General features: G+C 38.0%; 1 protein-coding gene across 1 annotated transcript; it reads right to left on the reverse strand.

Moving 5' to 3' along the window:
• Positions 1–3,054: 3,054 nt before the first annotated feature.
• Positions 3,055–22,261, reverse strand: LOC126970727 (cytosolic carboxypeptidase Nna1-like). Its single transcript, XM_050816821.1, has 17 exons — positions 22,057–22,261; positions 21,397–21,572; positions 20,411–20,563; positions 17,171–17,403; positions 15,992–16,138; positions 14,699–14,957; positions 12,982–13,146; positions 12,630–12,745; positions 11,796–11,955; positions 7,844–8,163; positions 7,257–7,380; positions 7,106–7,183; positions 5,966–6,148; positions 4,138–4,283; positions 3,552–3,728; positions 3,215–3,380; positions 3,055–3,114 (listed from the first exon to the last, which is right to left on the reverse strand). Exons 1-17 carry the CDS (start codon positions 22,259–22,261, stop codon positions 3,055–3,057), a joined length of 2,868 nt encoding a protein of 955 aa, XP_050672778.1.
• Between the last annotated feature and the right edge of the window lie 1,732 nt (positions 22,262–23,993).

The raw sequence follows: 23,993 nt of genomic DNA on the forward strand, positions 1-23,993 counted from the left end.
TATAAAATTTGCAACAAAAAGTTTTTAATCTTAAATCTCTACCTTCTATAGTTAAGAAAAAAAATTAATTTGAAAAGTGTGATACTTACTTTTGCAGGCCAGTGTATTAATAAAATAGACAAGGTTTATGTAAGTTTATATAGTTGTCTTACAACCCATAGCACAAGTAAGGCCTGGTTTGGGGCAAGCTAAGTTGTGTAAAAGTATGTAAATATATATTAATAAGAATATTTTTTCAAAATTGATTCCATGGGAATTACTTTGATATGATTAAATTAATGCGAACACACAGAGCTCTGAGAGAGAAGTCTATGTCGTATTAGTACACATTTAATTTCTAAATACAGTCATAATCTAGTACCAGGCTGCTTTCATGTAGTTCATATTATAATAACTTACCTCTGATCACTATCAGGGCCTCACACTGGTTCTTCAATTCCTACTAAGTAAATTCTATAAAGAAAACACAGATTATATTCCCAGAAAAAAACAATAGTAGGTATGTTAAAATGTTTATTTTTCCTACTTATGATATCCAATTGATTTTGAGTAGTACCTGTAGAAAATGTGTCTGCATACAATTATTATTTAATATTAACAGAACTTAGTTAAAAATTAATTCTAACTCCTAAAAAATATTTACAGTAAAGTATTCTTCTGTAGGTACCACAATTTACTTCGCCTTATTCTTGGCACTTTTTCCTTTCTTTTTCAACTTTTTTCTTAGCTGTATAGAGTTATCAGAGTCTGAATTTTCAGAAACCATTTTCATTTCTTTTTGTTTTGATTTGCTTGTTGTAAATGCAGACGCAACATAAGCCCCCTTTCTGAATGATTTTGAAGGCTTACTGTCAACTAGACTTTGCTTTGGAATTATCGGTCCTGTATTTTTTGGTATTTCAGTAAAACTCATGTTATTTATTTGTGACATTGAAGATTTGCTATGCTTAAGCCTGTAAATTAAATATTTAATTAATTATATAACAGTCTATTTCGTATTAAGTTTTCATATTTCATATTTCATTTACCGAATATTTTTACAGATCACAGAGCAATGCAATTTATAATAAACTGGCTTATTTTGATGCATTGGTTGCCTAACTAAAAGCAAGCTAAGAATAAAACAGATGATGGGTGATTTTTTTTCATATTAAATCAACAAATAAAATGTGAAAACTCGAACGGGAATCGAACCCACGAACCACAAACCTCTCGCCATCCGTGCGAGTGCTTTTCCAACTGAGCTAACCGTTCGAGAGAGACTTATCGTCATAAAATCTTGTATGCTTTGTTCAACTCTAAGGTTGTTATTATTAGGTTTATTTTTGTATGAAATGAGGGTTATCACTTTAAAAATATAACAAATTATATAAAATCAAGTTTATCATCATCACATCATCTTTTTGAAGAACAACACCGCTGTACTTCTGTGCAATGCTTGCGGCGTTTTGCCCTCAAGGATGCCGGTATACCTTCTGAAAGATCGTAAGCACAGGAGTACTACCAGCTCCCAGAAGCTCTGCTGTAATTACATCATCACCAGGCGCCTTGCTCCTTTTCAGCTGGTCTGGTATATCTTCGGTACAGTGTCGGTTAATTTGGCTCTTAGGTCTTCAGTCTTGTTGCTAACAGGTGCCCGTGCGGTCGGGTATAGCTGTCCGTAGAACTTCTCGACTTCCCTCAAAAGTTCGGGTTTAGACGAAACGACCCTGTCGTCACCGGTCTTCACCTTCGTCAGTTGGCCTTGGCCAACAGACAAGTCTCTTGTGAATTCTTTAGAGCCCTTGTTACGCTCTATGGCCGCCTTCACACAATATGTATTATAGCAGCGTATATCACGAGTCAATGACTTAGAGTTTAATCTTTTTAGCCGCCTATACTGTGAAGCATCGCCCGGGGACGAAGTGCCATTTGAAGTCTTACATCCATCAATTTGAGAGTAGAGTCTGAGAGATTTCCGGTTGTGTTTGAACAGCTCGCCTTGAAGAACTTAAGCGTTTGAACAGCTGCCACGAACCTGTTATTATACTCGTCCCCGTCAAAGCAGTCACCGAGGCTATTGAAGCGGTTTTGCAATTCCAGTTGAAAGTCGTGGTGCAGGTCTGAGCGTAGACTTCACCAGTCGAGACCGCTCTAGTTTCATATTCAATGTGCCTCTTACTATGTGAGGCTCACTCCCAGTTTCCATCGAGTTGTTCACAGAGACATCGTTGAATATCTGTCTTTTGGTCGACATAATAAAGTCAATCTTATGTTTGGTGGCACCATTTGCGTTGTTCTGACTTCATGAAGAAGGAATTCATCATATAGAGATCCTCCTTTTCCATGAAGTCAGCCAGCATCGGGCCTCGAGCGTTCCGATTTTCATTACCAAATTGCCCAACTCTCAACTCATCGCCCTTACCTTTGCCCAGTTTTGCGTTGAAGTCTCCCATGACAACGTTGAAGTGGGTCTTTGGAGTGTGAATGGCTGTTGAGATTTCCTTCATTCTTCTTTTCATACATGGCCTTAATCTCCTGAGATAATGGTGTTTGAGACGAGGGCTGAGTATATTTCAAGAGGGAGCGTAAACCTGAATGACCTTCAACGAATACTGTTCAGTAATTCTGAGTACGAGAGACTGTAAACGAGGAACCCGACACTACCCTGGGACAGTTGGTCGCACTTCCGGTAGTAGAACTGGAAGTTTGGAGTATCGAGTCCTCGCCCTGTCTTCGGACCTCAGATACCTCCACGACATCCCATCGTAGTTTGTTTAAAGGTTCCTCCAGTTCCTCCAACTTCTCGTCGGTCCCCAGTCTCTTGACATTATATGTCACCAGGGCTATGGTTATCTATATATGGTTACCGGGTATTCTTAACACCCGCGCCCCGACGCTTATGAGGCTGCTACCGTATCTGGGGCTGTGGGCCTTACATTGTCTGTTATGTTTTTAATTGGGGGGGGGGGGGGGGGGGGTTGAGAAAATCGCCTCACTTGACAGGCGGGTTAGCGATCACAGTTGATGGTGGTGTTCTCTTAGAATGATGCTAATGCACCTTGTCCGTTATTTTTATCCTTCGTCGCCTCTTACGACAACCATGGGAGAGTATGGGGTGGTGCTATTCTGGTGCTACACCACACGCACATAAACGATACCTAATTAAATAATAAATAATACATATATGTAAGCAGTCTATTAATATAAAGAAATAGCTGTGTACATACTTTACTTTCTTTTTGTTATTCTTTATAGGTTTATTTGTTGCTTCTAATGTATCTTCCGTAATAATTTTTTGTGGGACTGGAATCTTTTTCGGTTTAGTCTTTTTCTTCTTTTTTCCCGCCTTCATTTTAACTTTTTCATCTTCTAATTCTTCTAATTTCTTGGAACAAGACCTACACATGAAACATTATTGAATATCACAATTTGTAGGGCTAAAGCTCTCATTTGATAATGAAGGGAGAATTTTGGTTACACCCGGTTACAGGTATGAAAAATCAAGATATTTGCATTAAATAATTTGTAAATGAGAGTGTTATAATTAATCATAATTGCTAAGGAATTACCGGAGTAAGGCTTCACTATCCGTAAAATAAGAGTTCATTGCAAAACTTGATATGCCCCAGGATAATGGTCTTTTTTCTTCATCTTGTAAACCAGTCCAGAAGTTTTTCTTCAAGGAATTTAACTTTACTTGTAATTCTGATGGTTGCGCATTTCTTACTTTGATTTCTGCAAGGCATCTATTCAATAGAGCATATTATTATACAATTTTATAATTTTTATTATAAGTGTTTTTTTAAAGAAAATAAGGGACGAGACGAGCAGGACGCTGATGGTAACTGATACGCCATGCCCATTACACTGCAGTGCCGCTCAGGATTCTTGAAAAACCCAAAAATTCTGAGCGACACTACAATTGCGCTCGTAACCTTGAGACGTAAGATGTTGAGTCTCATTTGCCCAGTAAATTCTCTAGCTACGGCGCTCTTCAGACCGAAACACAGTAATGTTTACACATTACTGCTTCAGCGCAGAAATAGGCTGTTGTGGTACCCATAATCTAGCCGGCATTCTGTGCAAAGGAGCCTCCCACTGGTAAAACTGTACAGAACTCCCACTGTTAAAAAGTGTACTGTTGGTGTTGAATACCTGGGTGGTGGTAACCTTTGATGCCATGAAGCTGGTTTCAGTTTAGGTCTTTCATTTGTGTCATTATACATAGATACACTCCTAGGTCTATTGCATTTGTCAGTTGATCTCCTCTCGCGGTCCGAGTTGAATGGAGAGTCACTTGTCTGTAATTTTTCAATAAGAGATTTAGGCTAACGACTTACGAAGTGGTTTTCACCCGCGCCTGCCGTGGTTGCGGGCCCACATCCTTTGTCGAATACAGATATTTATGTAAAAAAATAAAGTACATTTCACGACGCGTTTTACGCCCGCGGCGTGTGCGATTGTTTGCGGGTACCGCTGCACCGGCGGTCATTTTGTACCGGCGGGCGCTGGTCGCGATCCCGCAGCCACGGCGGGTTGCACCCACGCGCTCTGCGATCGGTTGGCGGGCGACCGCAGTGGGCGTATAACGCAACAGCTTGTTTCTGGTGTGTGTCCATGGGATGAACTCAACTGATCGCTTAACCGCCCGACTTGCAACCGCCCGTCTTTCGATAATCAACCGTCAAGTTTGTGAACGATAATCGCAACCGCGACGTCTGCGTAACCGCACAAAACTCCGGTGTCGTGAGTTTTGAAAATAAACTCCATTCCGCAAATGCGGAGGGCGCGGGTGAAAACCTGTTCGTGAGTCCTTAACCTTATTCTATTTATTTATTATTGACACTTAGATATTTTTATCGATGACAATGATTTTATAACAAATTATTGTAATAAAAACAAAAAAGTGTCAAACATATGTATATATGGTCCTACGTCCTAGGTGCTACTTTTGCACAGAACTTACAGAAAAGTAGTCACATGGTGGAAATATCACAATATCTAAAATACAGATTTTTTATATCAGGAATGCAAAGACGGTATTGGAATTACTATGAATGTCACAATAATCAGTGGTGAATTTGCTTGATAACACATTCTCAAATATTGACTACAATAACTGTTAATATTGTTGAATTTTCATTTACAGAATGATTACACAAATAATATTTGAAAACAAAATTTCGTGCAAACGCTCTTCCAACTGAGCTAACCGTTCGAGTGACGAATCGTTGATAAATCTTGTATGCTTCGTTCAACTCTCCGGCTGTGATTACTATTATTATTACTATTAGTGTAATTAACCCCATAAGTGAAGGTTATCACTTTAAAACATAACAAATTGTTAGCATAATTATTCTTACTTTTAAATATGTTAAGACTACAAGGTTACGAATCCACCAGTATAGTTCCCAAACTAATTTATTACAGAATATTCCAGCTGTCAGAAACAGACTTCTTACTAAATACTGAATAACTATTACTGATCTCCCCCACACTAGTGTCTGAAGCGCTTGCTACACATAACGCATTGAATGTTCACTTTGATGAACTTGTCACAACCAATGAAGAAATGAATCAAGTGCGGCTCTATATTATATACAACTAAGGATTATTCTGGAAAGATGTCCAACAGATTTTTTCATGAAAATAAGGGACGAGACGAGCCGGACGTTCAGCTGATGGTAATTAATACGCAATTCCCATTACAATGCAGTGCCGCTCAGGATCCTTGAGACATAAGATGTTAAGTCTCATTTGCCTAGTAATTTCACAATTAATTAAGAATATTAACAGTATTGTAAATATTAACAATAATCGAGAAAGAATAAATAAGTAAACGAGTTGTTTGCGTAACAGTCAGTTACATCGTACCTACGTTTACCTACCTCAGCGGAAAAATAAACTTATGGTTAAGTCACTGTTCCTGTTAGAATCTGATCAAAAAAAAAATATTTGACGCAAGTTATAATTATAAACTTACAGGTGCAGGTAATATTTTGAGTTCCGGTGGCATTTTTTTCTTTCTTCGCGTTTTACTTTTATTTGATGACCGTAAAAGTTTATGCACACGTCTTACAGGACTAAGATTTTCTTCGGTCGACTCACAATCTGATGATAAGTCCGTCATTGCATCCGATGTTAGATCAATTGTAGCTCTTGATACCTACGTTAAAACAGATTTATTTATTTATTTTAAATATTAAGATTTTCAGCATATTACTATTTTATAACATTAAACGAATAGAACATTTATAGAGTTATTTCATGTATCTTGGAAATGGCTCACATATATTGATGAAATTAATGCAATTCTACTTCGGGAGATATGGCGCTAAAATACGTGTTTTTCAGAATTTTCACTCCCGCCGTCATCTTTGGTATCTTCTTTGGCATTCAGCTTCATCTCTTACTGTTTTGGGTCAAGCTTATTAATTTCGCAACAAACCTTTTACATGCACTAAGCAATCTGGATAATTTCCCATTACCAGATTACATTACCAAGTACGAGAACAGCCCATTTTCTTAATAGACTTATTTGTTGTTGGCTTATCCAAACTATATTAATTAGCGGATATAGCACCTACTTCCGCTAGGGTTTCCCGAAAAGACAATTCCATCTTGAAAGAACTGAAGATAAAAGAAAGAATAGCGTCACCTGTGAAACTATAAATTCTGAAGATGGGAAAAAAGAAGGAAACCAAGAGAGCAAATCTCCAGAAATAAAGGATAATCGATCCTTCATTTTGCGGTTGATAGTGTAGGGCCAGGTGGAGGGGAAAAGAGCGAGAGGATGCTCACCCACGCGATGGACGGATCTAATCAAAGCAGTGACCCAGACACCTGTGGCGTAGTTCTACCGCAATGCTACAAATCGCCAAAAGTGGAGGGCATCGTGTGGGAGGCAATGCAACCCAAAACTAAGGAGACCAACGACGACTAATTTCGCATCATCTTAGCAGCCACGACAACTCTGACAAGAGTGACCGATTGAGAAGCTACCAGAGACGTCTGGAATGTTTTTCTTTTTGTAGTAGATTATTACGGTGCCACGATTATTAATTGTGTCTAAAAGTACATTACTATCACTCTATATTGTTTTTGCAAAGCTTGAATAAGTTACCTGTAACGTCTGTCTTTTCGGTTTTTTTCTGTCCATTTTGCTCAACTTTTCAAGTTTCGGTCTTTGACTGCGCATATTCTATAAGAAAATCAATTATGACTGAAATATTGTTATATGAAAGGAAAATTAATTATTTTAGTATATAACGTACTTCGTTTATTCCCTTGTTTATATCCGGAAAAATTGGTGAAGGTGGTGGAGCGTACTGTGTAACAACTCTATTACATCTTGGCACTACAGCCTCTGAGCTACTACTGGATGTATCTCCTTCATCGCTGTTAAAAAATTAAGCTTTTGTATTATTATTAAAAAGTAATGAAATTATTATAATATAACTGGTCATCATGGAATTTTGTACACGTATTGTCAGGGGTACAGACTACTTTCTACAGTAAAAATGTAACTGAGGATTTTTTTAAGCTAAATTGTATTTTAAAAGTCTGTAATGAAAAATAAAAAAAATTAGATGTCTGTAATGCTTAAAATGAAAATATCATATTTTCATTTCAATAACCTTTGAAAGAAAAAGGGAATCACATATCTAACTGATTGGGCAGAAATTGTAAGCACCTAAAGCTTATCACAGGTTTGAAGGAAATACATAAGTTACTGAAATGTTCCAGTGGCAGAACTGGATTAGGACTAGTAATTAGAAAAAACTAGAAAAAAATAATCCCTGTTTCCAAAGTTGTCATTATGGAGATGTAATTATATTTTATTTGGTATAAGTTACAGTACCTGGAATAATCTGATAGATCTATGTTAGTTGGTTCATCGGCGTTAGAACCCTCTTTCAATAAACGTGTCACAATTTTATTTCTCAATCTCTCCTTGCTTGGATCCTCGTCATAAAAGTCGAGAAGAGTCTCGCAAAATGTTTTCCCCAAATTTTCATAATCTTGTACAGAAAAATGTGTTGACATGCGACTCCCTAATTCTGATCCTCCGAATGAAGCTTCCATTGTATAACTATTTGAAACCCCCAGCATCCATATTACAATCCGTGCTGTACCTTCTTTACTGCGTTGAATTCTGAATTTACAATTTTCAAATGAAAACTGAAAACATATTAGGTACAATAGTTAGTAGTTTATACGCCTGATCATGACGGCGCTGTTCGGAGTCTGACACACACTATCAGTTATCAACATTATATAAAAAAAAATATTAACTTAGACTGGCAAAACGGCCAAGCAGCCCCAGCCAACACGGGAGCTAGCTCCAGCTATGGAGCAGTTTAAGGAGGCAATAAGCCTTATGGCCCCGGCAAACGAGGCCATACCCAGGCGCCAAGCACCTACGGTTGCTGGGGCCAAATAGAAAAAGAAGAAGAAAGCCAAAAAGCAGGAGAAGAGGAGCCTAAATGAGAAGCCGGCAAATGAAGAGGCCAGGTTCTCAGAGAGTCAGAGATCTTCCAAACGGTCATTCTTGCCCTTCAAAAGGAAGATGATGTGGCTTCAGTCATCCTCAGCGGGATGATCAAACTAATGGATATACTCGTAATAACCGCATAAATGGACAAGTCGTTGAGAATTATTTATTGGAATATAAGAGGCATTAAGAAGAAGCTGCCATTGCTGAAGAACCTCCTTCGAGACCAGAACATAGACATCGCCCTCATCAGCGAAACACTGATGTCGAGGGCGGACACACTTCGGGTCGCAGGCTTCATCACTTACCGTAAGGATGAAGTTGGCGAGAGTGGTCTGTACAGGGGATTGGTCGTGCTCGTCAGGAGGCAGTTGCTTCACCAACCGCTCCCGATGGTGGACCTGAATAGTCTACAAGCCCTCGGTATTGAGATCCAGATCAGCGGCCAGGACTTGCCAGCGGAGATTTTCGCCATTTACAGGCCGGCAAACGGAAGGCTCGTCCCCGGAGACGTGCGACAGTTGCTTAACTCCCCGAAAGCAACTCTCGCCGCCTGGGACTGGAACTGCAAGCACCCTGCCTGGAATGCCAGAATGGCCAACACCGCATTTTTTAACGACTCCTTACAACACGGATACGAGGTCCACGGCCCGGAGGTTCCACTACCCGGACAACCATGAATACCTTCCGGATGTGATTGATTTCACTGTCCTCAAGAACCATGACTGCCAGCTCACTCAGGAAACTATTTTCGATGAACTTCTGTCAGACCACCTTCCAGTCCTTCTTACCATAACCGCCACCACAACGCGAGCACCATCACGACCATCACGCCGGGTTACTGACTGGAAGGTGTTCGCGGAAGAGTTGGCAGCCAATACTCCATCCCGGAAGTTAGAGACAGCTGCCGATGTCGAAGCCCTCGCTGTGGACCTCATGGGGAGTATCCAGCGGTCGCTGGCCAACGCGACAAAGGAGACCGAGTCCAGGAAGTTGCCCGTAAGACTGCGGCAAATCATCCTCGAGAAACGAGCTTTAAGCCGCAGATGGCAGGAGACCAGATGCCCAACACCCAAGACTCGTCTTAACAGGCTGGGAGGCCTAGTCAAGAAGAAGCTCGAAGAGGATGCCGCCGAGAGCTGGAAGGAAACGATTGGCGAGGCCGCAGATGATGTATCAGTTCTTCATCGTCTGTGCCGCCAAATCAGAAACCTAGCGCCCCCAGCTTGCCCGCTGAGCCTTGAGATACGCAGCGGTAAAGCTAGCCGACATCTTCGCCGTACACCTTGAACGCCAGTTCCAGCCGAATCCAACTGACGACGTAGCGCACGTGCAGCAGTTGAGAGAGAGGTCGCCGAATATCTAGAACGGCCGGTAGAGGCACTAGAAGGTGCGGTGTTCTTCTCCCCAACTAAAGTGAGAAGCTGCATCCTTCGGACGAGGTGCAAAAAAGCCCCGGGCGTGGATGGTATCACAAATGCGGCCCTGCGTCATCTGCCGCGTCAAACCATCGCGGCGATGACGCGACTCTTCAATGGCATCCTACGCTCGGGGTACTTTCCAAATATCTGGAAGGAAGGCCTCGTCATTATGATCCCGAAGCCGGGGAAAGAGTACTAGCACATAGTTACCGGCCCATCACTCTTCTGGCGACCCAGTCGAAGATATTCGAATCTCTCCTGCTGTCACTCCTAAGACCCTACATAGAGCTTAGGAAAGAACAGTTTGGATTCCGCGCTGAACACAGCACCACGCTCCAGCTGTCCAGGCTACTCCACCCCCTCACCGCTTCTCTCAACAAGAGAGAGAAAGCTGTGGCAGTATTTCTGGACATGGAGAAGGCGTTCGACCGTGTTTGGCATACTGGACTCGTGCATAAGTTAGCTGCAACCTCGACACCTCCCCGACTGGTGAGGATAATCGCCAACTTCCTTGAAAACCGTCGGTTTCGAGTAAGGGTAGACGATGCCATTTCAGCTTCCAAGATTATCTCTGCTGGCGTACCGCAGGGGAGCTCTCTGTCTCCCCTGCTGTACTTACTTCGTCCAGTGCTCTCCTCAACCCTCCCTGTGAGGGTGAAGGTCTTGGTGTACAAGACCCACCGACGCAGCCGACTCACGTACGCCGCGCCTGCATGGTACGCGCTCGTGAATCCAACTAACCGGAAAAGGTTGCAAACCGTGCAGAACAAGATCCTCCGCCGTATCACGGGCGCACCATGGTACGTGAGGAACCAAACAATCCAGAGGAACCTAAGAGTCAAGGGCTTGGATGAGTTCACTCGTCGTCTCGCCGTTAACATGTTCCCGCGTGCCGACTCGTCCGATCTACATCACCACCTGACAGCCGCCGCTACCCGCGTGATCTCGTGCGGGACGAGGATAAAAAGTGACGTGTTTGCGCGCGGCTCGGCTGATCGCCCTCCCTCTTCTTCGGGGCTGATCGTCAAGGCCCGCGCAAACCGGTGACAATCACCGGACCTGAGCGGAGGGAACAGGCGCTCCCTCAGCTCCAAAAAGATGACCACAAAGGGGGGCATCCGCTCCCCCAACAAATATACCATAAATTGAAGAAGACGACCGCAGAGAGCAACCCTTCCCACCCCACTTCCAAAAAAAATGTCGCCTACGACAAAGGTAAGCTTGCACTTGGTACTTGCCCCAAGCCAACCTCAGGCGGTGTATAGTAGGTACTAGGCAGTTAGGCAGTAGGCACGTAGGTTTCATGCGAGTCCTACATAAGCAACGCAGCTGGCTGCCTTGGTATGTATCAGCATTCACCACTTCCCTCTCATCGTTATTCCCGAGTTTAGCCCCTTCTGCTTTGTCTGGGCGCAAAAAAAGTCCGACTAAAATCGAGTATTTACACACATGTCAAATGAAGTATTTATATAGTAGTATATATAATCTAGTATTAAATCTAGTATTTTTTTTGACTTTCAATAAGTGATTTCACATCCTATTTTGAATAAAAATATTTGAATTTGAATTTGAATATAAAATTTTTCACGAAATACATCCAAAGAATATAATATAGAAATATGAAACTTCATGCATACAGCATAGCATACTCAGTACTTCGCCTTATTTCTATTTTAATCCTATTAATGCTTATTTATTGTGTTATTATACCAGAGTATTGTAAGCAATTAGGTTCGAGTGGAGTTGATTAAGTATCGACTCATCCTCATATATTGTCACTTGTCATTCTCCGGTAACAGAGTAAATCCCACATCAATTCCATGTCATTATGCGAGTTCAAAGAGTAAGTCGAGATAACCAACTTAACGCGCCCATATCTATTTAAAAAATACACTTACTTTATCGGCTGCATTTTTATGTAGCATCAGCGGAAATACTTGTTCTTGCAAACGCTTTTCTGAATTTCTTCTGCTTTCGCATCCATAAATGAAAATGTTATGTTTCCGCGAATGGGCGTGGAGGTCTACAAACATTGCTATTCCACATTCTTCTTGTAACCTACAATTTAAGTTTGGACCCTTATGTCAACATTGTTTTTCTGTAAACTTAAATACAATGCTTATACTACAACCTTCACTAGCGCGGAAAACTGACACCAAAAATATTGTACATAAAAACGTAGCGATATAAAATCATGTCTGATGCCAAGAGTTGGCATAGATTTTGGACCTCTATTTATTACTGACTTTTTTGTTGTTGTTTAGGGCTCGCTTACCTCGGGACCTTTAAGCCACTAGTTTTTAAGAACTTTAGTCTCTGAATTACTTTCCTGGCACCAACTTATCTATTTATGCGGCAAAACTGTATTCAAGTTTGCGGTTGAGTGCGACCGTGCACATGATTTAAGAGGGAATGCCCTCCGCGTGTGATGCAACCGGAGTCGTATTCCCCTTTAACATTACATTACATTGTCACTAATATGGACATATGATACAGCTTATTGTGAGTTGAACCACGCGAATTGGTTGCACTACTACAACGATCGGAGAGTGCGTGAGTGTTCACTGACCACTTGTTGCGTACGAACGTTGCGGGGAATCTGCATTCAAGAAGCTTAGTCTCTATACCGTTTTATTTACTCATGTGCAATAAGCAAGAGGGAGCACAATGTAAAACCCTGCAATGTAAATCTCTGCTGAGATTTTATGTACATAATGAATAAAGATTTTTACCGTCTTATCATAACTTTTGTGTGCCAAACTGGTGGGTACGTTTCTCTTATCACGGTTCGATATTGTCTATTGAGATCTTTTCCAGTGAGTGAACATCTGTTGTTTCCGACTATTACCTAAAATAAAAACAATCAATTTAAAGCAATACTTATTACAAGTAACCCTTAATATTTGCTCCTTAAGTTTCCAGGTAGAAAATGTAAATATTTGTTTTTAGCGTTTAAAACGTTCAATTATTTAAATGTCATAAGTCCCACTCCAATTTCATAGGAATTCTTTGTAAAAATTATTATAAATAAATTTTGAACATTTAAAATATTCGTAAATTAATTATTAAGAGTTAGTTACTTACGCCGTCTGGGTTTAGCATAGGCACCAATTTAAATATAAACTTTTCTCTCAGTTCACGAGCCTGATTTGAATCCCCCGTCAAATAATCCATGAATCCTTTCATCATCCATGAAGCTGGCGTCTCTCCGGGGTGTACCCGAGCTGTTATTATAACCGCCTTCTTTTTCTAAAATGTTTAGTTACATTTAGGCTGGGTTGCACGAACTAGCTTTAGCAATTACAAATATCAAAAAAGTAGTTCTCTTTTAAAACTTTCTTGGAAAACTTGGACTATTACCACTTTCTGTCTTGTCTTTATATCTATGAACTGTGTTTATTTGTGAAATTCAATAGTGGTTTATTCAAGAATGTTTGTGAAACTAACCCTCAAAGAAACCGCCGGGATCCAAATGGACAAATTTTCGTCGAAATCCCACTGACCTTGCAGTATGACAAAAGTTGTCTTGCTATGAGTGTCAGAATATACAATAAACTGCCCATTAATTTAAAATTATTAAATAAAAGACTTTTTAAGAAAAAACTTAAACACTGGTTAAGTGAGCGACTATTTTATACGATAAATGAATTTCTGAACGCGAGTAATGTGTTAACATAAAATGTGAAACTTTTTGTTAATAATTAATTAGACAATATTTATTATTATTGTGTTAGTCTGTTATTTTTTTATTCTTATGTGAGTCTGTAATTCTGTATTATTTTTTATTATAATGATAATTAAAATTTATTGTTTCTGACATGTAGACATATATTATGATCTAATCTTGTTATGTGTTATTTACCTAATACTATTTTTTGTATTAAATTAATTTGCATTCCTAGTTACATATGGCGAAACATGTGTAACTGTAAGATTATACCATCGTAACATACCATGTATATACGCAAATAAAGAATTTGATTGATTGATTGAACAAAAGTGTTCAGAGGCATAAAAATTATAAAAATCAGAAAATTAACAGCATAAATAAATAAAAAAGAATCAAAATATGTCGTATTAAATAAAATAAAAATAAAAAATCTTTTAAAATTCCAATTACAATTCAATCTTTTTTAATTAGTTTTTCTCTTTTTCTACTATTTTTAAGACTTAAATCTTTAACAAAAGAAACCGTGTTGTCTACGGCTGCTGTCGGTAGGTATCTACCTAATGAAAATCAGAGTTGGAAATCAATTCCAAAAATGCTAGTGGGACACCCACTTTTCATGACGTCGTATTTTTTATTTGTTAATTTTACTATGTACATATGTTTTGTGTTGTCATGAATAAATGCATACTTTACTTTACTTTGCAATAACAAACAATATGTTAAAGTACCTAAGTACTGGTTAAGAAAAAAATTAGTTGCACCCACGGACTAGTAAAAAAAGGAGGACTCCGCGCCGTGATATTAGTAAGTGAAGCACCTTTATACTTGTGTGTGTGCCTTAACAGCAGTTTCTCCTCTACACAAGGCATCCTCAGGAGGCGAAACACGTGTCGAATTGTTTAAAGACAAATATTGGCGGAATTAACACTAAAGAAAACTCAAATCATTTTAATAATTATGGATTTCCGCAAAGTAACGCCTATTTCAATAAATTTTCTAAAAGAATGGCACAATACCCATCTATAGCCATATAAAAAGTCGATCTAAATACGAAATGTGACACTGTTCCACTGCAATTACATATCAGATTTCTTTATTTAGTTACATTATTGTAATGAAGATCCACTTAACTTTTTGTTCCATTTCGTTGGGGTTTTGAGGGGCCGTTATTGTCAGGTAGTAAACATTGTTTCCAGCCAATGTTCGGCATAAAAGCCTCAGTTTTGAGAAGGTTGACTTCACTGGATGCGCTTGTAGTCTTGAAAGGTATTCCTGAAGGTCGGAATACGTGTACGGGTAACAATGGGAAATGTAAACAGCATCATCAGTGTGTGGGAATTCTATGTTGAATGTTAGGGTGTAGCTTGGGATTTGTTCGTCTTCGTCGCACCTGAAAACGAGTTGTTGGCAATTAATTAAGGCTTACAACTGCAATACAATGATCACACGTAATATCATCATGCCTCTTTTCTGGAGGATTAATTTGCTACGATTCCAACGTAATTCTTCGTCATCTGCCAGTTACAATGCAAGCTCTCATAAACACTGTTCTCTTGAATTTCCGCCCTTTTGGCATAAAGAGAAGGATCTTGTGCGCTCGAATTCAAAGGGGAATTGAGCTTACCTGTTATGTGCGATAATTTATCACGATTAATTTCGCTTGAACCTTCCAATTTTTTATTTTTATTATTTTATGAAAATAAGGGACGATACCAGCAGGACGTTCAGCTGTTAGTAATTGATACATGCCCATAACAATGCAGTGCCGCAATTTTTGAAATTACCAAAAATTCTGAGCGCCACTACAATAATTGCGCTCGTCACCTTGAGACATAGGATTTCGTAATTGGTACGCACAATCTAGCCGGAATTATGTGCAAAAGAGCCTCCCACTGGTACTTATAAACTCAGAAAATCAAACTCGAAAGATTTGTGCAAAATACTTTTACAATTAACAAAAACTGCGAAAAAGTTGAGCTTTAATGCGATAAAATGGCAAATTATGCCACTGTTTTAAATAAATGCAATAAAATAAGAACTAATATAACGTCACGAGTAAGTAGAAAATAAAAAATATTCAATAATTAAAAACAAAATACAAGAGTGATTGAGTACAGTAATGATAATACACACGCAGTGTAACAACATAATGAAATTATACCTATTTACGAGAAAATGATCATGAACAATTGTAGTGTATGGTAGTTAACCTCAACCACGCGTCATTGGCCGACAATTTCCAAAACTTCCATCACAAAGTCAGAGCCAAAATAACTTTATTCAAATAGGTTTAAACTAAGCGCTTCTGAATCGTCACTATAAATATTAATATCTTTATTGGCTCTTCATTCATCCTAAAGGATCTATTGTTTTTGATTGTATACAGTTTATTTACAACAGTGATTCGTTGTTTTTTGAACTTACGTAGGATCATTTTTATAATATACAATGTTCTCGCCGCACCGCCTCCAACCGATCGAATGCAATTGAGCGTCCTTGGTCGAGTACAATAACGGCCGCATGCCTTCGTTATATAAACTTTCAGGCTTTGAAAAATTTACTATTGAGAACCTGAAATCGAAGCTTAGTATAAATAATATAACCTTTTGTACAATTGAATATCAATGCGGTTGATTCCAGGTATGCTTTGACATGGTCACTTTTAACATAGGCGTAGTGTACACCCAACTAGAAATAGATCGAATTAGAAATAAGGAGATCCGTAGGAGAACCAAATCACTGACATAGCCCTAGCCCTAGATGGCTGTGGGGGCAGCAAATTCCTCGAATGGCGACCACCACCGGAAGACGTGGTTGTTTGGCCCCTCGAAAAAAAGGACCGACGATCTAGTCAAGAGCGCCGTAATAGGTTGGATGAGGGCAGCGCAGGACCGTTCCTCGTGGAGATCTTTGGGGGAGACCTGTGTTCAGCAATGGATGTCTTCCGGCTGATATGATGACACCCAATTAAAGGCTGATAAAGCTCCTGTGATAAATCTGATGATGCAAGAGAGCTTGTCCATCATCTATTACAGAACATAAGATAATGTTATTTCATAAAACATTGCGAGGCAGCATTGCGAGACGGGATATAAAGACAGTTTTCCCAATTTTTGAGTGAAAGATGAAAAATAAAAATATATTAGGTAAAATATAGGCGTAGCATTAAAAGTAAAATAACTTTTATCACAATTATTATTCTAAAAAAGTGATATTATTTACACAATGAAGCGACGTCAGATGGACAGCGGAGTTGTAGTAGTAGGGTTCCCTTTGACCCTGTTTTTTTATGAGAATAAGAAACGAGACGAGCAGGCCGTTTAGCTGATGGTAATTGATACGCCCTGCCCCTGCAATGCAGTGCCCCTCAGGATCCTAAAAAAACCCCAAAGTTCTGAGTGGCACTACAACTGGGCTCGTCACCTTGAGAAATAAGATGTTAAGTTTCATTTGTCCAGTAATATCACTAGCTATGGCGCTTTTAAGACCAAACCATAGTAATGCTTACACATTACTGCTTCACGACAGAAATAGGCGCCGTTGTGGTACCCATAATCTATTGTTATAATATAATGTTATTGCTTACCCTGAAAAAATAATTACCTGTATGTCATATGCTTCTTAGTGTTCGAGACTCTGAAATAGAACCATTGCACATGTCTGTTTGTGTACAGATCAGTCCTCAGATGTAACTCGTAATACGCCGATGTTATCTTAATAGCCTTCGCCAGGTTTCCGCTTTCGAAGCGCGACTCAAATCGTAACTCATCGTCGCCACTCGCTGTTGTGCACGCTGACAGATATAAACGAGACCCTCCGACGGAAGACCGGCTGAACTAAAAGATATACTGTTACAGAAACTATTATTACAAAATAAAAGCAATCGTGTGGTTTTATGAACATTTTTTCACAACATAACACAGGCATATATACACCAGCATAGAAAAAAAAAATCAATTTTATATATTACATATTCATAAAATAAAAAAAACTTTATCAAGTATGTGTGGTTCGAACCTACTGTTCCACCCGAACGCAATTGCATCCAATATGCGAACTATAGGCGCCGCCCGACCGTCACGCGACATTCAACACAGACGAAAAAGTTCGAGACCATGTAATAAAAGTTTCACTTTAAATGTTAAACGTGTGTTGAATATTTAAAAATTTCTATTACAAATATGTGTCATTTTGTTGTTTAGCGTTCAACAATCTTTAATCTAAGCTTAATCAATGCTTGTCTACCGTGTGTCTAACTGATCATATTCTTATGGAATATTTAGATTATATGATGACAGATAGATGACAGCTGACAAAAATTGCGTTCCGTTCCTTTAATTGTTCCTGTAAACTTCAGTTTATGTTATGCTTAACGAAGTTTTAGTTAAACACAAGCTAAACACTGTTTTGTAATAGAAAAAGACAAACTCCATTTTAAACTTCGTTATTGTTAGGTCACTGTCGTTGTTATACTTAGGTCACTGTTTAACAAAACACGTGTCTGAGTGATGTTTAAATTACTTTTTCGTAATAACACCGAAACAAGCTTACATGCTTAGATGAAATACACAAAATACACCTGTGAAATCGTTCGAAAAAAATTGAGTTTAGAACTAACCTCTATTTTGAGCAAGTCACGGAAACTAACACATAGTGTTATACAAATCGCGGGTGTAAGACGTAGCTTGTCACGTACACTAAACTAATATTCCTTGCCTGTTTTTATCGGAATCTAGAATCGTGTATACCATTATTCAAAAAGCACCGTCTGTTAACGCTTGCTGGTCTATATATATTAGAAATTTGTATGTTCATTAAAAAACATGATGAACTTTTTAAACTAGCAAAGGACTATTCCATATTAGGATTAAGAGATCCAACTCGCCTTCTGATGCCATACTGTAGAACAGCGCTTCATCAAAATAACTCAAATGTTATGTGTATTAAGGTCTTTAACCACCTTCCAAATAATATTAGAGAGATGCCTAAAACATTAAAATTATGGCTAATAGATAAATGCTTTTATAGTTTAAAAGAATTCTTTAGCCAAAAATAATAGTATTTAAATGTAATTTTTTGAGAGGTACTTAAAAACTAATGTTTATTTAATATTATATTATAATTAAAACTATGTTATGTTTATTAGTGACGTATAAATATAAAAATTCCAATATTGACAATCAAATATTTGTATGCCGATATATTGGCGAATTGTGCTGTACACCAATTAATTGTTAACAACTATGTTACCACGATTCATACGAATAAATAAAAATCATAAATCAAATCATTTCATTTCATTTCGGTTTTCTAACGGCAAGAGACTCTTTCTAGACGTATAAAATATCTAAGGTTACATGACAACATCTTAATGTCCTATATCTTGTATTAATCGTTCTAATAGTAGATGCTCATAATGAGGTCCAGAAGGAATCTGAATACGTAATTCGGGATCAAGACGTGTATTTTGTCTCTTTTATCCATAGTCTATTATTCTATATACTATATTATTCTAAATACTAACAACACTGTCTTGACGTCTAATCACGAATATGCGAGGGATACTAAATGATTTTTATATTTAAAAAAACGAGTGTGCCTCAGACCGCAAGACTGAAGTAAAACAAAATATAAATTTATAAAATCTTTCAAGAACAAAATGAAATTACGAAATAATCAAAAGATCACCGTTCGCGTAACGCTACCGTTCGTTCGTAACGCTGTCGCCACGCGACAGTTTTTAATGAAAGGATAAAAAGGAAACCAAATAGGCAGGCAGGCTTATAAGAGATGGAGCGACGACATATTATGTATAGCTGATAGTAGACAAAGCACGAAAGTTGTGTACAAGAAATGCAACATATAGGAACGCGGAGAAGACTTAAAAGCGGTTCAAAGGTAAAACGTTTAAAAATGTTGGCTTCAAGATAATGAGACGAATGTAAAATTTCGCAAAGAGGAATATTATTGTTCTGAACCTCTAAACTGCATATTTGTGATTTCAACCACTATGAAACACATTACTATCACCCCCACATTTATGTTCTCCTTGTGTCTATGCAGTAATACGTCGTGCGAATGACGTCAGACTATGTCAAGGTATACTTGCGACATACGACAATTCGTGCAATTTTTTTGTTCAATTCTTCAACTATGCTCGCCTGGTACCCAAACACTGTATAATGCTTCCTAGCTCATTTTCTCTCAGGAAATCTAACGGTTATGTGTCCGTCTCTTTGTCTCGTTTTTTCGTTTCATCGACTTTCAAATCACAACGATACTTAAGAAGTTTTCACTTTAATGCGAATAATGCTCTTCTGCAGCACAAATATTGTATTAATATCGGCAGCTTTGCCCCATAGCACCAAACATATAACCAAAGCTTTAAATTATCAGTAAGTAATTACCTCTAACTTGGCATAATACTTATCTATATATATAAAAATGAATTGCTGTTCGTTAGTCTCGCTAAAACTCGAGAACGGCTGGACCGATTTAGCTAATTTTGGTCTTAAATTATTTGAGGAAGTCCAGGGAAGGTTTAAAAAGTGAATACATAGGAAAATGCTGCTAAATTAAATAAAAACAACAAATTTGTTTTTCCTTTGATGGACACACCATACATAATATCTATGAGAGAATTCATTGACGCACGGTTTGACAGTTCTGCTGTGAAACAATTTCATTACGACAGCAGGGTGCATATTTTACGAAGTAATTTTTGATGATATGATATATGTTATGAATATTTGATATGATGACAAATTCATATAAAAACAATATTTTATTTATAATATACAGAACAGCGTCTGTCGGATCAGCTAGTATAATATATAAACTTACGTAATTGACTGCACTCATAGGATAATATTGAAATATGACAGTGCCAGCCTCTTCACCGACCGGTTGGGGCTTCAGTTCCTTTCCTGTGGGAACGTTATAAGGTTCCGGGGAAGCGGGATTCCACGTGATGTGATGTATTCTTTCTTCAACCACCTAAAGTAAACAGTAGGGTTCTTAATAAACGTAATACGTCAGTATTACCTATACCTAAGTATCATGTTATCACACTTTTTTTAGTACTAGGACAGAGATTTTTTATACACTTCTAGTAGAAGTATTGCAAGTTTAGTACCATCATACAGGGCAGAAATATAAACTAGAGTGTCTGTGCAGTCATACGTTTTGAATTCGTATACGTGATTCTTCAAAGAGACAAAACGTAGATTCGGATCGTATTTTAATCATAGAGCCGTAAAATCACGGATAAGTGCACAAACACCCTTATTCAAAATTTTAAATATTATAAAGTATCTAAATGACATTACAAATCAACCATCGCTCCCCTAAACCACGCCAATGCCCGCAATTTTGTCTGGGCCCTTTAACACCCCCCTCTAGGTCTCTAAGCAAAAATTTCCATTCGTAATGTTCCACGTGAGAGGAATAAAAGCGTTCCTTTTCAATATAAGGGATATCAAACGTGTCATGATTTTTTTCATAAATCTAATATCGTACTGTTAAATGAAGTTATTTTTAAGGTGACAAATTCTTTGGGCGTTCTAAGCACTTTATTTTTGGCGAAATAGACTGTGCTGTTACGCTCGGCTATGTAACTCGTTCTCGTAAAGCTCGAATAGATTTAGGGAGACTCGCTCGGTAGCATAGTTCTACTTTGTATTATTAGCCTCGCTTTGATGAAGTTTTCAAATCTATCATATCGCATTGTACTACTAGAATTAAGACGTTACTAAAACAAGATGGCTGAGTCGTAGGTGTGCACTTAGCTTAAGAGAAATATAAATAAATTAAATTATTATAAAACCTACTTGACATTCGGATGGCCATCGTGGTGATTGCTGTGGACAGTCCAACTCCTTGGGCAATGCAAACAGTTCACGTGGTTCCCTGAGTTTTGCTGTTGTTTTAAATGTTTTTATATCCGTGCTGATCTCTAGAAGATTTGTCTTTAAATTGTTTTGGAGAAAACTTGAAATAAATGTGCCTGAAAATAGGTCAATTACATAGAGCCATATCAAATATACTAGATGACCCATTACAGCTCAGAGCCCTATTAGTGACCCTGCCTACTCAGCTAGAGGTCCGGGGTTCGAATCCGGGTAAATGCAAATATTTATATGAAGATTACGGATATTTGTTTCTGAGTCATGGATGTTTATATGTATTTATGTGTGTTTAAGTATGTATGTTGTATTGTATATGTCACATAGTATTTTGCCCATAGTATAGGCTATGCCTAGTTTGCGGCAAGATAATGTGTATAAAAATGTTTAAATATTATTATTTTTCAATATACCCTCGAGCAAGTGTTTGTAACATAAACACTTTAAAAACCGACTATTAGATTAGCAGGACGTATACGTTTGTTATCAATGGTTACATACTGTACGAATATATTGCAATGAACTGCAGCAAAATATTGCATAAAGAAATGTATACAAAGTTTTTATTTAATTACAAATAGTTACCTTTGTTGCATATCGGAAATAGTGAGGCTTGCAATGTCTTTACTTGATCTAGACTCCCAAATAATAAATTGTCTCGCAGCACCGGATCCCTGGTCGGTAGTGACAGCGTAATCGTCGCATTTTCAGCAAACTCCTTTTTCTGTTCCTCTCTTTCAATCATTATTATGTTTTCCTGGATGCATTCTAGATGTTTCCACCATAACATTGTTGGCACTAGAACTAATGTGAGTATATAGATGTCTGGCTAATTCTGTCGTAGATGTTCGTTGCACTTGGTGTCGCCATGGTTTCACGTTTACGATAAGCTTTCGTTCCTTGTTTGCTCGAAGTCCGGTGTGTTGAGTGACGCACGAAATTCTACTGAACTTTTTCGTGTGTAGTTGATAGCATTGTTAGTATTTAACAAAAGGAGACGCAATTAATAGAACATAAAAATAAAATACGTCACTTTTAACGAGAGTTTTTTTGTTTGTAGTTAGCAATTGATAGACGACCGATAGTTAAGCATTCTATATAAAAAATAAGGTTATATTATATACATTTAAGCACTCCAATATTTTAAAACTACGTACGAGTTTTTGTTACACATATCGATGTATTCGATTCCCAGCTATGGTTTGGGATATTAAAAATTCTTATCCGAAGGACCGTCAAATGACTAACTGATCATAAATCGTAAATTATGAAAGTGCAGATTTCTTGTTTTGTGTATCTCTCCAGGGCTCGAAGAATTAAAAACGGCGTCTGCCTAAGACCACACGTATGAGATGCGAAAGATTCTGACAAAAAAGAAATTCGAAATACAAAATTACGACTATACTCACCGAACTGTATACGAGAGCAATTTGCATGAAGGTGCGTTAAATAGTCCAGCGTGACGGCGCAGTCTCTTTAAATACCCATATATTATTTTGTAAGAATTTAATGAGACTGGGTATTTAATGAGGTGTTCAGCGCGCCTAACGTAGGTTTTACTTCAAAAATTAATTTGTGGTAATTTTAGGCACGCGGTAATCACCACCACTCACCAGCAGTATTCACCATACGGGTTCTTTGAAAGCTGTCATATTTATTCATCATGTAACAGTCGTCTCCGCTTGTTGCTTACTCAAAGGTTGAAAGTTATAGACGTTTGCAAATCGTAGCCTATGTCACGATTTGGTCGTGTAGGCTGCGTTGACTTCAATCCTGTTTATTTATGTATCGATTGTGGTGTTTTCATGAAAAATGCCGTCGTATTTATTTTCCTCGTATTTATAAGAAGCTGCAGCGATTTGTGTCTAAAATTTAAGTGTGTATTTACACTCGTTTTATTTTATCTGTCTTATTGGCATTTTATCAACTGATAGGTGTATAATATTATCTAATATATAAAATTTTCATGTCGCGGTATTTGTAGTTAAACTCCTTCGAATCGGCTTGACCGAAAAAAAAAATTTTTGAGTGCATATTGGGTAGGTCTGAGAATCGGACAACATCTATTATTCATCCCCCTAAATGTTAATGGTGGTCAGGTCCACGCCAATTTATTTTTTATTTTTTTGACATTTTTTTTAATTTGTTTGATTATGAGTCAACATTAAAAAATACATACAACTTCAAATTTTCACCCATCTTCGATCAACAGTTACTTTTGTATCGCGATTTTAATATCGGCAATACAACGTTTCCTGGGTCAGAATATTTATTGAATTTTCATTTACCTTTGAAATGTGTACAATAATTATTGTGATAGTTAAACAAAATGAATGTAGGCATAATTTGCTTGATTTGTAATACTGTTATTTTACTAATAATTTGTTCGCAGTCCCATTATTTTTTGCCTTCAAATTTTATTTTGTGTTATCATGACACACGTTACTACCTTTGTTCGGTATCATTAGTACGTATTGGGGTACTAAATTGGTACATCTTCCAACCCATATTGGGATATAGGG

This window comes from Leptidea sinapis, chromosome 21, assembly GCF_905404315.1.
Source record: "Leptidea sinapis chromosome 21, ilLepSina1.1, whole genome shotgun sequence".
Taxonomy (NCBI): domain Eukaryota; kingdom Metazoa; phylum Arthropoda; class Insecta; order Lepidoptera; family Pieridae; genus Leptidea; species Leptidea sinapis.

What these genes read in the sequence shown, in the direction of transcription:
- LOC126970727 (XM_050816821.1), bottom strand. Translation starts at nt 22,261, where the DNA reads ATGTTATGGTGGAAACATCTAGAATGCATCCAGGAAAACATAATAATG. An exon ending in TATTATAAAAATGATCCTAC is followed by an intron (nt 14,958 to 15,991) that starts GTAAGTTCAAAA and finishes ACTCGTTTTCAG; the next exon opens with GTGCGACGAAGACGAACAAA. An exon ending in ACAAAAGTTATGATAAGACG is followed by an intron (nt 11,956 to 12,629) that starts GTAAAAATCTTT and finishes CTTAAATTGTAG; the next exon opens with GTTACAAGAAGAATGTGGAA.